This window comes from Sesamum indicum, linkage group LG8 (assembly GCF_000512975.1).
Source record: "Sesamum indicum cultivar Zhongzhi No. 13 linkage group LG8, S_indicum_v1.0, whole genome shotgun sequence".
Lineage (NCBI taxonomy): Eukaryota > Viridiplantae > Streptophyta > Magnoliopsida > Lamiales > Pedaliaceae > Sesamum > Sesamum indicum.
The window spans coordinates 11,028,281-11,044,586 of NC_026152.1; the positions used below are offsets into that span (position 1 = coordinate 11,028,281).

Below are 16,306 nucleotides of genomic sequence, written 5' to 3' on the forward strand. Positions count from 1 at the left end.
GAGTCCTCTCTGTTAGCTGTGGATAGCGAAAGAGTATGGAGTGTCTAGAAGATCCTTTCTCTTTTAGCTGTGGATAGTCAAAGAGTATGGAGCGTTTAAACAGTGTCCCAACCAACCTGAGTGCAACCATAGACATGTCTACTCAGTTTTGACTTGATTTGGGTTCATCTACTATGGGTATATTTATTGCTGCAAATATCTTAACCCATAGAAGTTGGTGTTTAATGCTATTTGCTGCAAGTGTTCAACCTTCATTCGCGCATTATCATAGGATTTTGTGGGCAGAAAGCATATTGATAGATGGCTGTAAACAAATAGCATATCCTAGTTACATATGTTGAGTACCCGACTCTGGTGAGATGTCCTGGCGAAATCTATAGCGGGGATGAGGTACTGCTGTTTGTTCTTCCGCACTATTGATATAAAGCCATGTGTTTTTCTGGAATGTGAAGCAAGGAATTCTCTCAGCTCCCAAAATGAGAATTAACAAACACTTGGGACATCATAGAAAATACATATACTACCAGCGTTTTGTTTAGTAGATAGACGGAGGAGGGTAAAAGTAAAGCCTGTTTGTGGAAGTATGATATGCAAATCTCTAATTACAGTCACAAGCGTTTTTAAGTTTATATCCACACACCTCCCTCAGCTAATACCATTTGCACATCCGAGGTGAGATTGAGGTGAGCATTTTAGACACCACCTCCACAGATGTGCCTCAATCGCTTCCTCTTTTTCTTCTCAGGTGTTGCATGAACTTGAGCTTTCTTCCCATAGATCTTCAGCTGGAAATTCTCGAAGGCCTCGGACACAGCTTCCACCTGTATGATATGATGTTTCAGATAAAAAGTGTTAAAGCAAGATCTGATAAAGAATCCCATGTAAGAGAATTGTTTCTTTCCTAACCAGGTGAGGCTTCTTCGAGTAAACTCTCACAATCATGTCTTGATAAGATGTTGGAAGCAAGTGGCTGACCAGATCATCTTTTATATTAAATTTCTCATTGCTCTCATAATCCTAGAAAGGCCAGAAACAACATCGTGCAAACAAGTAAGATATCATTTTGCATCATCAAAACAGTGCAGTTTTTACAAGGCTTTATAGGAAATGACACTTGGACCATTTTCTTAGGTGGGCTGGCCCTTGCCAAGCTGGCTATATTCCATTTGCATGCGACATGATTACGAGCAAGCTAGTTGTTTAATTGCCCTATTTGGTGATAATTACTTGTTTGGAACATGAGACAGTAGAACCAAAGATTACACGTAGCAAAAAATTCAACCCCCTTGATTAGACCTGAGAAATAATAAATTTCATATCAGAACAAAACTTTGAGCTCTAAAGAAAACTATAGTACCTTGAAAAAGCTGATGCTGGTGTAGAGAAACGCACATGGAGACAGAAAAAAATAGAAATAATTTCAGACTCAATCATAATACTGGTAATTATTTTTCTCTGAATCCGTATAAATAATTAACTATTAACAGCTAAATTACCTCTCAAGCGGATTATTCCTTCCACGAGTCAGATCAATTTTCACATTACTCACTACAATATCTTCCTCATGCAGTATAGGATGACTCGAGTTCTACATCAGAAGTTATCTTCTCAGGAATTTATTTATCATTCACACAAGCGCTAAATAATGAACTTGGGTGGACCTGTGAACAAACTATATCTTGAGGAGTGACATTTTTGAAGTACTCGAGCTTGTCCTTTGGAACTGCAAACTCATTGCAAAACTGTAAAAACATTTTGAGGTACCATGGATGTGAGTATGACATTGTTTCCAGCAAATTGCATGGTCAAGATTTTGCGCTATAGAATTTGAACTTGTGAGGCAGTATTCTTTTGAAGTGTTTTGAAAGTACCTGGTAAAGCTCCCTTCTCCGTATGCGTAGGATCAGGTCTCTGGATTCCTTGAGATCTTGACTGGAAGAAGTTTCAATTGCTTTTAGAATTGTGTCATCTAACTGCGATTTTATGAGAATGGACAATCTAAGGCCTCGAGGTAGAATTGATAAGTTTTAAGATTAATCAATGGAATCTCTAGTAACCTTCCAGTATTCGGCTGGTTCATCAATGTAGGATGAAATACAAAGAACATCATTAGCTTTCGTCATGGCGTCAACAAACATCATTTCTATTGCCTGGAAAGACTCATCATTAGATTGTTCAGTCCCGGTAAAAATGAAGTCACGAATTCAGATGTGTTGGGACAAAAAACAATCCAGAATCAGTTACCTTTACTTTTGCATGCATATAGACCATGCGATGCAAATCTGCCCGAGCAGCAAATAACTTTTGGATAGTAAGATCTGGTACAAGCTTAAAATGAGATAGAATGTTACGTAAGCAGTTAGCACAATTGAATTGGTGCAGTTATAAATACTAACACTCCTTAGCACGGTAGCATATCTCATCATCTATTACTCGCATGGTTTCCAACACTCTGCAAGTGACGACAGAAGAGTTAACAATGTTTTGGATTGGCATAACAATGTTCAGAAAAATATTGAAGCCAGTAAGAACTAAAGGAGATGTTTAATAAAGCAATGATTATTTGGTATTAATACAATAAGCTTTCCGAAGATAGAATCACACCTCTGAAACTGAAAATTGCACCCAAGACCACAAGCCCTGGAATCTCGAACAATGTAATCAAATCTGCAGAGAAATGGTAATTTATCTGGTTGCTGCTGAAAAGATCCTTTTGTCATAATAACTTAGTGAATTGTGATGGAAAACGTACTTGTCAACATCAATTCCATTGCGTCCATTAGCAACAATGTCATACAAGAAAAGCTTTTCTTTGAAGCTCTAAACAATTAAGAAAAAATGCAATTATAATAAAATCCTGTAGAAGGAATATAAAAGTTTATCTACGCCAGCAAGCGATGTATATTACATCGTTCCAGAGCACCACTTACTTTGGATGTACCATTCTCAGAGGCAATTATCATCTCCTGACAAGAAGCAAGTGAAAAGTTATAGGGAGAGAGAAAGAGAAAATGCAAATTCATGTAACAATACTGCAAAAACAAGGATCTTGACAGCAAACAATTATGCATTTAAAGGTATAAAGCATGGAAAGCTGAATAAAATGTTCAGAATGAACACTCTAAAAGTATTTAGCACCTGTTCCCCGATTAAAGTAATCAATTCCAATTGAAATAAAATAAAGAAAAATATCCAATAGGAATGTGGTGCTACGGAATCCTAGCTTGCAAGAGTGAGTCTCAAGTTCTGAACCATGTGAAAACAAGATTAATACAATAATTAGGAAGGCACCTACAAAGAACAGTATAAAATATTAAGACTGTAACATTGGGCCAAACCTTCACTCTCTTGAGACTTTCAGAATCAATATCAATGTTGTGCTCATCTACAACATGGTCTATCATCTTCAGAGACATTTCTTCATGAGACCTGTGGATGTCATTCAGTGTTACTTTGATAAGTAGTTCAGCACGTGATACCTTGCAATTCAGTAAAATGTTGCTTCAATTATGCTTCTGAAAGAAATGGCTTTCAAGGAAACAGAATTCAAGACGATTGAAGAAATTCATAACTCAGATAGATGCTTAGAATTAACAACAATTGAAATGGGTATAGTACGCTCATGAGTTTAAGACTAGAAACCCCTTGATTATTCCTCTTGATTGAAAATGAAGGCAAGAAGAGGACAAGCAGAAAAGATTCTTGGAATCGGATGAAGCAAAATCTCACAGGAAGGACTATACATTCTGAAGTTACACACACATATATATATATGTATATATATTACAAGTGCATATAGACACTCAATATAATAGAACACAACAGCTGTCAGAACAACAGACTGCACTTTTAGCTCCAAGAAACCCCTTAAGTGCACTTACGGCGTGATCACACTTTGCTTCCAATTGGTATTAGACTCTCTTGAATAATCACCCATACTCCTCATTTATATTTCAAGAACAATTCTCAGTACGGAAAACATACAGAACAACTGGATTTGACCAAAAAGAAGGCATAACATTTAGCATATATTAATAAATTACTAAACTATGCAACTAATGTCAATGGTGGAAAAAGAGATATATGAAATCACCATTTCTGGCCATTACAAACCCGTGGAAGAAATTCACGCTCAAACGTGTGGCTAAATGGTCCATGACCCAGATCATGCAGTAGACCTACAAACAATCAGCAGAGGCAAAAAAATGGAGGACAGTCATCTCATGACTGCACATAAAATGACTGGAAAAAATCAGTACATTGATTTACCAGCAAGTTTTACAGTTTGTGTGTCAAAATGATCAATATCAAGCTCCAAGCCCTAGAAAGATAGTGCGATTAAGGTAATTATTCTCATTTACATGATCCACAATCACTGATAAGACTAGAGGATGATCATGTTACTTGATAGGTTTTCAGTCTGTTGATAGCTTCACTAGCCAGCCAATACACCCCAAGTGAATGCTCAAACCTTGAATGAACAGCCCCAGGGTAGACCATGTATGAAAAACCTTCAATATACATATTAAGTCAAGTCAGTGATGGCACCATAAGTAATAAAAATGTACGGGGAGAAACCACATAATTTTCAAACGAGATGAAAATACCAGAAGCACATCTATGATTGACCTGATCCTGGAGTCACATTGATCTTATCAGTATCTTAAAAGTAAAAGACTTGCAGCTAATTATCATAAAAAGAGAACAGATGCTGTATAAAGAGTTCTCATATTTCCGTACCGTGACACATGGTCTTGCAAATGCATCAACATTGCTGGAAAACTAATACACTAAAATCCAGTGCCAAAATATTTTCAAAAGATAATATCCCTGTCAAACTATAGAATTTTGCATAGTAGCACAAGCGTAACATTTAGAATGTTAATAAGCAGCTAACCGGAATTCACAGTTCAATATAGCTGAATATAAGAACTAAACAATTCTTACTATTTAGGTCCAAGGATCAGAAATTTCCAAATATTTTTGGTAAGATGAACCAGAGGCTCAACATTATGAACGAAAATTAATTTCATCATATCGTCACAGTTCGATCCTGGACTCTGTTTCATCCAAGTGAAAGCTTCTATATGTACTTATCTTATGGATATCGTACAACTATTTATCACCATACCTGAATTGCAAATTCATACAGTACAAATTCCAAGAATTTACCTAGCTGCTTCAGATCACGAAGTCTGCAAGATATTTGAGAAATGTGGTAGACACTTACTTCAGATAAATCAGAAAGAAATATAAACGAAGAAACCAGTGCAGCCACTTATCCTAAACAGAAGAAAAATGACAAACAAACATGAGACAGTTTGACTTACCTCTGAAACTGTTCAGTGTCCACAAACTTCAAAGACAGCTGCAATGCAAAGGGGAAGAAAAGATGAGAGCGAAATCCACCTCTGGTGGACAAGTAATTGAGTGACCTAATTACTTTCTCTTCTTTTAATGTAAACCTTACAGCATAACCAATCAGCAATATGAATAAGGTAATGCCACATCTTCTCTATTACATGCAATTTATAAAAGAGTCAGTAAACAATTCAAAACATCTAATCCTTTATCTCTAGTTTCACTCTGCTTTCATCTTCATTCTCAAACTTTCTAACCCGGCAGTTTTGAGACAGCCTGATCCGCATACTTAAATGGAGCATCATGTTAGGCATACAACAAACGATACACATGCGCTTACTTAAATATAAATATCACATTTTTATAACTAAAAAGCCTTATGATAAGTATCAGAAACAGAAATGACCAAATCACAATAAATGGCACAGCTTCACATTTGATGCAAAATTTCATAAAGCAGGCAAATTACTTAAGAGTTCTCTTTCTGAAGTATCCGATGTTAAGTACATATGTAGAGTAAGATTTATGATTGAGTTCGATATTTGAGAATAGTGCCAACTCTTACCATGTCTCGGCTATGATGACACTAAAACACATAAATTTGCAACTTTATCATTTACAGGCCAAAAATCTCAAATCATCAATCAAAACGGAAAACGTCTCTGCTCTAAAAACCTCCAACTTTTCACAAATACAACTACCTATACGTATGATGCACAACTCAGCGTGATACTACTCTTGTACCTGTTCAAATCCGTATATGCACAGCCACACAAACTAGATTTCGACCGTTCAAAAACGAACAGAACAAACTTCAGTTTCTCTCTTCAAAACTGAACTTAACAGATAAGCATGCAGAGCAAGAAATAAAAAAGATAACCTCAATAAATGAAAACAAGAACTATATGAAAGGCATAAAAGGAAATACAGGATCGATATAGATGTTGCCGTGGACATTATCGTGTATGTGCTTCGTGAATCTTCGATCGTCAGTCGACGCCAACGCAAAGTTTTTGCTCGGAAGTTCCTCATCACAGTATGTAGCTCCCATGCTCTCCCTTCTTACTGAAAAAACTCAAATTCGCCGGCGAACGGAATAGAGTTCCGTAACTCGTAGAGAGAGAGAGAGAAGGAACTTTGAAGGGGGGGAAGAGAGAGAGATGGCAGTTACAGAAAGTAGTCTGAGGGCAGAGGTTTAATATAATGGGAATTTTTGGAATTCGTAGTGGTGGTGAAGGACGCAGCGATGCCGCCAAAAAGCAGGCTTCTTCTGTAATCGCGGATGATAGCGCGTGCTTCGTACGACCTTTCAACAGCTAAATTTGTTGCATTTCCCTTGTTATTACTTATATGGGATAATTACATTCCCCCGTCTTTTCTTCCTTTGAAATTTGATATAATTAAATATATACAATATTTATCTTTTTTTATTTTTTTTAAGATTTTATGTAATTATATATATATATATATATCTTTTGCTATTTACATCTAATATTTTTGATATTTGCTTCTATCTGACAAATAAATTCCTCTATTAATTAAAATTTACTGAATTTATATTTAACTTTTTTATTTTAAAGAAATAAAGCAAAATTAAAGTTTTCATACTCTTATTCAAAAATTATATAATTTTATCACATATAAAAAAATATTTATAATTATACAAACAACGAGTGATATTTCATATATAAAACATAAGGGATCTAAGCTCCCAAAAGAAATCATTGGAAAGCAAAACTAGAATTGATTCTCTTTATTTGAAATGTACAGTCTTTATTCTTTAAAATAGAAAAAGATATTCAAAAGTTATGGCATAATAAAAAAATGAAAGAATTTTGATGTGAAATTGGTTACAGAAAGGAATATGTATGGTGAGGAGTTAGGAGGCATTATTAATTCATTTCATTAATGTGTGAAATAAGAATGTGAAGGGAAGGGGTCTCTTTAACTTTCTAAAGCAGGTAGAGGACTCCTCCATACTCACTCATAAAGGATCATCAACCTTCAAGTATTCGGAGCTGAGTTTACATTACAATTTCACATATTCCTGCCTCATGTTTTTTTAACTCAAATGCAACTTTTATTTGGTGCATGTGCATGCATCCACATATGTATACTCTAGAATTTGTAATATGGGATTATTAGAGTAAATTGTATTAAACCCTTCTTCTATCCAAACAAGCTTTCTAGGCAACAAACAACTACGTACATGAGTGGAACTAACTCTGATGATCCATACCTTCATCTGGTTAGAAAGATTGTCTCAACATACAGTACCTATCAAATACTACACTAAGATAATGCCATCCTCTACAAGAAAACTTAAGCGCCATTCAGACAACCAGCTAGGCAGCCTGCTTTTCCCTGAAAACTCCCCACAGATAAAGCTTCCCCTGGAATCTCCTAAACCTCGATGGCAACTCAACCGAAGTGAAAATCAATAGCTCCGCGTTCCTCACCCGAACCCTCATTGCAACATCGTCCCGCATCATCTCGAAAACCAGGTAGTCGTAAACGTCTTCGTACTTCATCAGAGACGGAAAGAAATACACCGCAATATTATCATCCGTCGGCCCTGACGCCTCAAAACTCTTCGGCCAAACGAAAGACCTCTGCAGAATCTCAACCGGCATCACCTTCTCGAACGCGGCAGCCTCATTGATCACTTTCTCGCACGATCTTACAGACAAATGAGCAGCAAAACCCTCCATTCGTCGGCGGCCGGATTCAACTTCGAAACACCCCGTCCAGATGGGACGAACGAGGGGTTCTGCGCATGTTATCCCTCCAGCAGCAGCGAAAGAATACAAGAAGCCCTTGCTTCCTTTGCACAAAACCTCGTTATCACATTCCGATTCCATGTACTTGCTCTTGGTCTCAACTCCTGGTTCCCGCCTGGTGATCTCATTATCGGATTCCACTACGACCCGCCTTCTCTTCCTGAATTTCTTCGATGGTTTGGATTTTATGCAGTCCTCGCAAAGCCAATCGACAGATTTGTCGTTGGGGTTGGGCATTACATCCATGCAATATCGATGTACAGCGCATTCCTGGCAGTTGTTGCAGTAAACTAAGGATGTTTCGTATCCTACATCACCACATTGTAGACAGATGTTCTTGATTCCCATTGTTCTTGAATTTGTATTTTTCTGAGTGTAGGAACGTGTGAGTTTGTACAATGAGGTTTGAGGTTATATATATATATAGATGAGTTGATGATGGGGACAGTTGAAGGAAATCCTAAATGCAGTTGGAAAAGGGAAGTGTATTTGAAGAAGGATTTTGTTGAAGACTTGGCGGACGGTAGTATTTTAGGTAAGAAGAGTTCCTATGTTGAAAAGGACTCCTGATAGTAGACTATTTCTAGTATTACTTTCTTGCTCGAAAAGGAAAATAACTTGACTGACAGTTTTAAGTTAAACATAGGAAACCTTCTTGGCCAGATAAAATTACAATTTTAGTTATATAAGGATGATAAAATTTTACTTTTGTATGAATTAAATTTGATAATTTGGTGTTGTAATTTTAAAATATTTTCATATTAAGGAAAAATGGTCTGAATTCGTTAATATGACCGAAAATATTTATGTGCTGAATTTAATTGGGTCCATTTTTCCAGTCATTTTGGTGAATTTTTGTTGCTTTAATTCTCAATGTGCAAATTTTAAAAATTACAAGACAAAATTATCAAAATGAATTTGTATTGCCACCCCCTCATTCTTACAAAAGTAAAATTGTAATAATTAATTCGAGGAATATTAGCTTATGTCTGGAATTTATTGTCCGAGGTTGAATATATATGTAATTATGATTATTTTACGTATGATCTTACACTTAATGAGACCTTAATAAAAAAGTTGAGATTCCATCACTCTGAAATCATAAGGCTAAAACTTTATCAAAATGTGTTTGTTTATTTGATTAATTTTAAAATATTACTAATTGGTGATAATTTGATATGTTTTTGTAGTTACCAACAATTAATAACTAAAATATAACGATTTTCTCAAAAGGAAAAAAGCATTATGCAATTAATTAATGAACTACCTCAAACTGGCATCAGCAACCAAACAGTTGAAACCAAATAAAAGCATGCATCCTTTAGATTTCAGGATGAGAATTTGTCTAAGCTGGGAGCCAAGAAACAACCAAATATTGTGTTCAAGCCGAAGCCTCGACGGCAGTTTGAAATTTAGCCGGGACTTTGAGCACGGGAGCCTGGATTTCACCTGGCTTCCCAAGCTGGCCGCAGGCAGCCATCTGATCGTCGCCTCTACTCAGTCTTAGAAATATGACGCAACCTGCTTCGGCAAGGATATTACGAAACTGAATCATCTTCTCTTCACTGGTCGGCTTGAACTGTGACCCAGAATGAGGATTAAAAGAGATGAGATTGATCTTGCAAGGAATGCCCTGGACTAGCTCGATCAACCTCTTGGCGTCTTCAATGCTGCAAAAAGAAAATATGGTATCAGTATCGTTTTAGGGACGGAAATATCAATAAAAGACATGACGTGGCGCTTTTGCACATATTTATGTTTGTCTTTCAGTAAAACTTGCAAGAAAATTGTGTACTTATGGGAACATATAGATGGAGTCAAAATACTAGAACTTATAAATGTGTAGCACACACTGGAAATGGATAAGAAACACATTCACCAACAAAGACCTTCACAATTCTTGAATTGTTGCCTTATGATAGTAAGCTGGCAAAAGATTAAACAATCAAGCAAATATCAAGCCCGTGCAATGAAATCCAACTAAATTAACATCCCCTTTTTGTTAGAAGAAAGATCATGTTTTCTTTAGTATGTATCCAAATGTGATGAACAAAAAGCCAATGAATAGGCTTCTTACATAAAATGTTCAACTAGAAACTCTCTGTAATATGAAATACTGGACCTTTTCAAGGAAAAGGAGGATTTAATTAAGTCCATTCCTTGTTTAAGGCGTTCTCAAGCCTGTAGAAATCAAAGGTGCTCATTGTTTTGAGCATGTTGCCTCGTATCAAGAATTAATTGAACTGCAGTAGGAATAGGATTCAAATGCTCAGAAGCATGAATCTTCGAGAACTGATCAATTTTAGAGCATGAATTTCCAGAATGTGTTCTTTTTGGTTTAGAAAGCAAGCATCTTACTCACGGCAGAAGAAGCCATACTGCAATGCATCAAGCAGAATTTATAAATAATTGACTGCCAAGCACCAAAAGAAACAACACATAAGGCTATCTGACCTGTCGTTAACTCCTGCAAGCATTACGTATTCGAACAAGACCTTGTAGTTGTGTTTCAAACAAAGTTCCTCGCGGAGCATGTCCAGAAGCAACCGTAGGTTATACTTGCGGTTAATCGGCATGACCCAGTTTCTCACCTGCATAATATTCCCAACCAGTTAAGAATTATGAAACCCTTGATTGAGCAATAAGAAACTTAAACGAAAGGGAAGAGGATAGTAAATAAGTACCTCATCTGTTGTAGCATTTAAGCTGACAGCTAATGCACAGTTAGACTCTTTAAGGAAACGTCTTATTTGAGGAACAAGCCCACTGGTTGAAATCGTGACCTTCCGAGGACTGAAATGAAGGCCATGCTCATCTACCAATATGTCTGCCGCTTTTATAACATTCTCGATATTGTGAAGTGGTTCACCCATTCCCTATAAAGAGGTTAAATATATTCAGTGATTTTACAAAGCTCAATATGCGGAAGGTTTAGAACATAGGAAACTAGACTTGGCCAGATAAGATTTTAGAGGATGGGCAACCCAATTGATGCATAATTGTCACGCCATTAGGACTAGTAGTAGTAGCTTAAGACTACTGATGTCAGCTCAAATGATCTGACTGATAGACATAAATGTTTAGTAGACAGTTACCATGAATACAACATTGGTTATGGTGCCAACTTCACGCGACAGAAGGCGCCTTGCAAAAACGGCCTGCTCCACTATCTCAGCAGCAGACAAATTTCGTTTTAATCCCATTCTGCAAAACAAATCACCACAAGCCACCAGAATTACTATATTGAAAAAATATACAACAGGGAGTCGCTACGCTTCCAGGACTCCAAATATGTCCTACTTCTAAAGCACTTGAAGAGTACATGTATAGCCTTAACCCATTTAACTTGAACTGACTTTACCCTTCATCATATTCAGTCCGCAGAAGGAAGGCAATATTTCAGTGCAAAAGTTTATCTTTAAGTAAGAGGCATATGCCGAGAGTACGTTTCTAGTCTTATGCAGATGTTATAAGAAAAATGCCAGAAAAATAATCGAGAGTGATGTTCTTGCCTTCCAGTGTAACAAAACTGGCAATTCATCGCGCAGCCTACTTGACTGGAAACACATACAGTGGTTCGGCCCCTACGGCAAGGAATGATAACAGTTTCTATCACCAGCCCATCATCCAATGTGAATAATATCTGTAACCTCCTGTGACTTCCAAATGAGATAGTTCTCAAAACAGTCCAAGTGCATGAAAGTAATCTATGAAACCTAATGCAAAGTAGTAACATGTGAGAAAGAGGCAGTATAATAGTAAAAAATGATGTGTTCACCTTCTTGGTTCCATCAGATGCTGTGAGCATATCCTTAAAATGTAATGCCTTGAATTCAGCGTGTTCAGCCAACATCCCCTTGAAGTCCTTGTTCAAGCCTAGCAGTAGCAAATGAACAGAGTCAATTCCAGTCCCAACAACTAGAGTAAGAAATTGTATGCGTCTTCAGAACTCTTGGTGGAAAACATATTATACTTGTTTTGTTTTCTTTTGCAAAACAAACAAAATATAGTAAAGTCAAACAGATCAAAGCGAGGAATAAACCAAGGGAAAATACGATTTCTTCTTTTTATTCTGTGAAAGGGAAACATGTAAAGGATATAATGGAAACAATAACTAAGCTGAAAACTTTATTGGATAACTGAAATTTGATTACAAGCACATTTGTTAAAATAGATCCTTGCGGACCAAACAGAGTGACTTTCCTTTCAACCAATCTACTTTTCTCTTATGTGGGAAATTCACATTTTCTTCAATCCCCTGGTCTTGCATTCACTCAAAACAGGGGGTGTATGGAGATAAATGCTTCAAAGAGGTGCATATGGAATTCATATCATATTACGACGCAAAGCATAAAACTAGCTCAAAAGTACTTGAACCCAGATAGAGGGAAATGACCTTCCATTTCTTCATTGTAGTGAGCCCAAATATTATTTCCATAGAGGCGTTTCCATAACATCAAAGCCTGAGCAGGCCTATAACCATGAGACTGAACCCATTTCTGTTGCAGCAGTTTAAAAAAATCAGTAGGAGACATAATAATGACAAACTCATACATAACTAAAACTGCAATCATATTCTAAAGCAAAACGGAAGAACATGATCTAAGCATTACATCAGTCAATCACTACAAGTATTGACATTCTTTCGTGACTTATACAAGAAGAAAGGTCAGCAAAACCAAAAGCAGCTATTGAAATAAACAACCAAGAAAAAGAAGATCATGAGGGAAGCAAAAATTTACAGCAGGAGTTGATCAATAGGAATACTGAACAAGCAACTCATACAGATCTCCAGCAATGCAGCTTTTGTAGATTCCAACTATACAGTTAAGTCTGTCAGCTTTGAGCCATCAATAAAAACCACAGAATTGCCATGTTTAGCTATAAAGAAGTAAATTTGAAACTTGATCGTGATTTCTGAGTGAAGGTTGAAGCTAAAATGTGAAGGAGAATAAGAAGAGAAAAAAACAGTGAATACGAGAAAAGGAAAACTACCTCGAGTTCATGGTATCTCATCCCTTTTAAAAGAACCTTGGAGCCCTTCATTGGAATCCCACTATTCTCCTGGCCCTCTAATAAGCACAAACATGAATAGAGAATTTCTTTATTCTCAAAAAAAAAATGAGTGGAAAATTCAAAGAAAATACAACCCACAAGAACAAGTAAAAATTAAAAGAAATATAGGGATTTTCGTAAAGTTAAGTTGCGTAACAAAGTGTTTGCAGAGAAGGGAAAAGCAGTAATACCTGCAGGGGTGGGAGAGAGAGATGATTGAAGAGTGGCGGCTGCAGAAATTGAGAGGGAGCGGGCATTGGAAAAGGAATGAGGAAAAAGAGAGTGGGTGGTGAGAGGTGGTGAACTAATGGAAGTAGATGGGACTGATGAGAAAGAGAAGGGGTGAATGGTCGTGGTCAGAAAGGGGGAGAATAACTGCCGCCTCATCCATGGCCAGGGGCCGCGGCTCAGCTTCATCTCCATTGCCACCCAACCAGTCTAACATCCAGACTAAATACTGTACTGTCAAAACTAATACAATTACATAAAGGCGACCGGCATTAACAAGTAGCGTTTGTAGTGCAACGGTTAGGATAATTGCCTTCCAAGCAATAGACCCGGGTTCGACTCCCGGCAAACGCAATTGTCCTTCATATGTTTTTCGACCTTTTTGCTGGAATTTGACCTGTAGCCTCTTTAACTCACATCATTTAAGGGAAAATAATACACTATGTTTAGTTTCATTTTTGACTTATTTTGGTAAATTATGTGGACATAGAAAGAGAAAAATAAAGATAAATAAATATGTGCTAAAGATAATGTGTATGTTTTGATTTATTTTTAAAGATAATATAAAATAAGTATGGTATGTTCGATATTGTTCAGTGGGAAACAAAAACTACTGTTCATTATTAAATCTCGTCTCTTTTATATATATGAGTATGTATATAATTTTTTTAATAAACAAATAAAGGCAGATATTGTCCATTTTTTTCCCATCTCAAAAATGGGCCAAAAATAAACCCAAACACTGTGATAGAGTTTTGGGCAATGCTGAAATTGGGATTTGTCGTTTGGCATCAGTCCGCTTCTCAACTATTATTATTATAGGGGATTTTGTTTCATAAACAAGAGAGCATCATGATCAATCAACTCTACTACGATTACTTCTTCATAAAGCTAAAAAGGTAAACACACAGTGTTATGAGATGAGATATTTCAGGAGGGGAGGATGTGATGAGCTAAGTGGAATAGATTCACCATAGCAATATCAAAGGGCTTGCCAATTGATTGGTTGTTAATATTACAGAGGACAACAAAAAAACATTCATTACAACCTGAAATTTGTTCAGATGACCTTTCTTTTTTCAGAAGCTTCAACGCAATAAGGATACAAAGGTGTTTCTCTGTCTACTTCTCTCGGTGCATAAGGAAGTATATTGATTACTACTCAGGATAATAAACAGACATTCACTAAGTACAGTACATGGGGATTGGCCTCTGCCTGGATTTCTTTTCAACTTCATCCAATCTCAAAGGAAAGCCTTGTTTCTACTCCTCTCTGTCAATCTCTCTAGTAATGAGCTTCTGGGAAGATGACCAACGAGTAGATACACAATCCAGTCATTGACCCAGCAAGTTAGTCCCTGCAAAACAGTTGAAAGTTAGAATCTCTGGTATCGGTGGGTGTTCTTTGGTGAAGTTGGTTAGAAGAGATCAGTCCATAAACATGCTAACGAGGTCAAGAAAGTTCCACTGTCATGAGCCACAGACAGATGCATCCAATCCAAAGTCCCAAGGTTTTCTCTTCTTTCTTCAACAAACAACAGACACTTCAGAACTTAGCAAACAAACGAGCCCTCTATGAGAATATATTGACCCCTTACAGGCTAAAACTCCACATGAGCCGAATCTTCAACATAAATTTGCCCGCGGGATAGAAACATCAGAATTTAAGGATAAGAATAAACACTAATGGAAGACACTTGTCATGGTGAATTAGGTGAAGCGGAGTAGGACCAATTTGCATTTTTTCTGTCGTCTGGTTCCAATGAGGAAGTAAGCCAACGGCCATATGTGTGATAACAACCTAATTTATCCAAGTTCATTCACTTAAAAAGTTTGCAATGACTGTACAGCTCCCCTAGAAGAAACGGATAGGTTCTTCACACGGCCAGAACTGCTCTCTCATAACAAGGATCAATCACTAATCTATTATTATTTTTTGAAAGAACAGCATGCAGTCTGATTTCATCATATGAAAAGTATATCCTCTTTCTTCCCTTAATAGAAGCCAGATTTACCAAAATCAAAAAAACTATTACATTATAGTATAGTTTTCATTAATATTATGGTCAAATTCCTAGCTCCACCAACTCCCTATAACAGCTCCATACAGTAGCGTAGAAATGATTCCTTCTCATAGTTGATATTTCCCTATAATCAACACATCTACTTCCAGGAAATATCACCAGTCATCACAGTCAATTTTAAGCAAATATAACAGCAGATAACCAAAGCATTCAAGAGCTCAAGCAATTAAACAGACAAATTCTTGAAGAAATAAGTAGCATCATTAGAAGGATTACTCATGTTGAACCACAGTCCACAGATGAGAATTCTTACCAGTATTTGATTAAGCCATCCCAGCCGCAGGTTGCAACTTTACTCTGTTCCAATGGATGCCATTCACAACCAATACAAACTCCCTCATGGCACTTGAGAGTTCTAAAGACTTTGCAACTTTTCCAATCCCAAAACCAGCACCGTCCCTCACCATCTCCTGACATGACAAACCGTCCATCAGGTGAAAAGTTAACCTGACAAGCATACCCTGCTACAATGTGTCCGGCAAACCTCTTCTTCTTATTAAGCTGGAATCTCTCCCTGGTACTGTAAATAAGTATCTGATTATCTAAGCTCTGACATGCAAGCCAATTTGAATTTGGGTGCAAAGAGATCGAAGGCATTGAATGCATATGGGGTTCACTAATATACTTTATAACCACCGGAATCCCAAACTCCCATACCCGCAGTGACTTATCATCACTTGAGGTAACAAACCTTCTATTATTATCCACAAAAGTAATTGTGTTAACTGCCCCTAAATGCTGATCATACTCCTGCGTAATCTGCCCCGTGTTTATATCCCACTGGACAATCTTCTTATC

General features: G+C 36.9%; 4 protein-coding genes and 1 non-coding gene across 7 annotated transcripts in view; 1 reads left to right on the forward strand and 4 right to left on the reverse strand.

The window, feature by feature from the left end:
• Positions 503 to 6,560, reverse strand: LOC105168252 (deoxynucleoside triphosphate triphosphohydrolase SAMHD1 homolog). 3 transcript variants are annotated; one of them, XM_020695778.1, is made up of 20 exons: positions 6,290 to 6,560; positions 5,331 to 5,368; positions 5,132 to 5,195; positions 4,608 to 4,635; positions 4,405 to 4,511; positions 4,270 to 4,321; positions 4,094 to 4,178; positions 3,339 to 3,429; positions 2,931 to 2,966; positions 2,753 to 2,820; positions 2,605 to 2,667; positions 2,397 to 2,452; positions 2,245 to 2,318; positions 2,058 to 2,150; positions 1,872 to 1,973; positions 1,662 to 1,742; positions 1,497 to 1,588; positions 1,358 to 1,373; positions 907 to 1,017; positions 503 to 821 (listed from the first exon to the last, which is right to left on the reverse strand). In XM_020695778.1, the coding sequence occupies exons 1-20, from the start codon at positions 6,410 to 6,412 to the stop codon at positions 693 to 695; spliced, it is 1,509 nt and encodes a 502-aa protein (XP_020551437.1). In that variant the 5' UTR covers positions 6,413 to 6,560; the 3' UTR covers positions 503 to 692. The 3 variants fall into 3 exon arrangements, with proteins under 3 accessions (XP_020551437.1, XP_011086556.1, XP_011086559.1); XM_011088254.2 differs by lacking the exon at positions 4,608 to 4,635 and having other exon boundaries at positions 5,173 to 5,195; positions 6,290 to 6,558; XM_011088257.2 differs by lacking the exons at positions 5,331 to 5,368; positions 6,290 to 6,560 and having other exon boundaries at positions 4,741 to 5,154.
• LOC110012398 lies at positions 7,683 to 8,496 on the reverse strand. The gene has a single exon (XM_020695780.1). It carries the CDS (start codon positions 8,487 to 8,489, stop codon positions 7,707 to 7,709), a length of 783 nt encoding a protein of 260 aa, XP_020551439.1. The 5' UTR covers positions 8,490 to 8,496; the 3' UTR covers positions 7,683 to 7,706.
• Positions 9,374 to 13,546, reverse strand: LOC105168251 (dual-specificity RNA methyltransferase RlmN; the record flags this gene model as incomplete). Its single annotated transcript, XM_011088253.2, is given in 9 exon segments — positions 9,374 to 9,811; positions 10,596 to 10,732; positions 10,826 to 11,017; positions 11,237 to 11,345; positions 11,654 to 11,784; positions 11,920 to 12,017; positions 12,538 to 12,640; positions 13,137 to 13,213; positions 13,388 to 13,546. Coding segments are annotated over 9 exon segments (1,295 nt in total), but the record flags the coding sequence as incomplete, so codon positions are not given.
• TRNAG-UCC lies at positions 13,707 to 13,778 on the forward strand. Its single transcript has one exon. It is a non-coding gene; the product is annotated as a tRNA-Gly (tRNA).
• The window catches only part of LOC105168253 (pre-mRNA-processing factor 17), a 1,931-nt gene continuing 1,382 nt past the window's right edge, over positions 15,758 to 16,306 (reverse strand). The window contains exon 2 of the mRNA XM_011088259.2: positions 15,758 to 16,306. This exon is cut by the window's right edge and continues 16 nt beyond it. Within this exon, the coding sequence (XP_011086561.1) occupies positions 15,758 to 16,306 (549 nt within the window).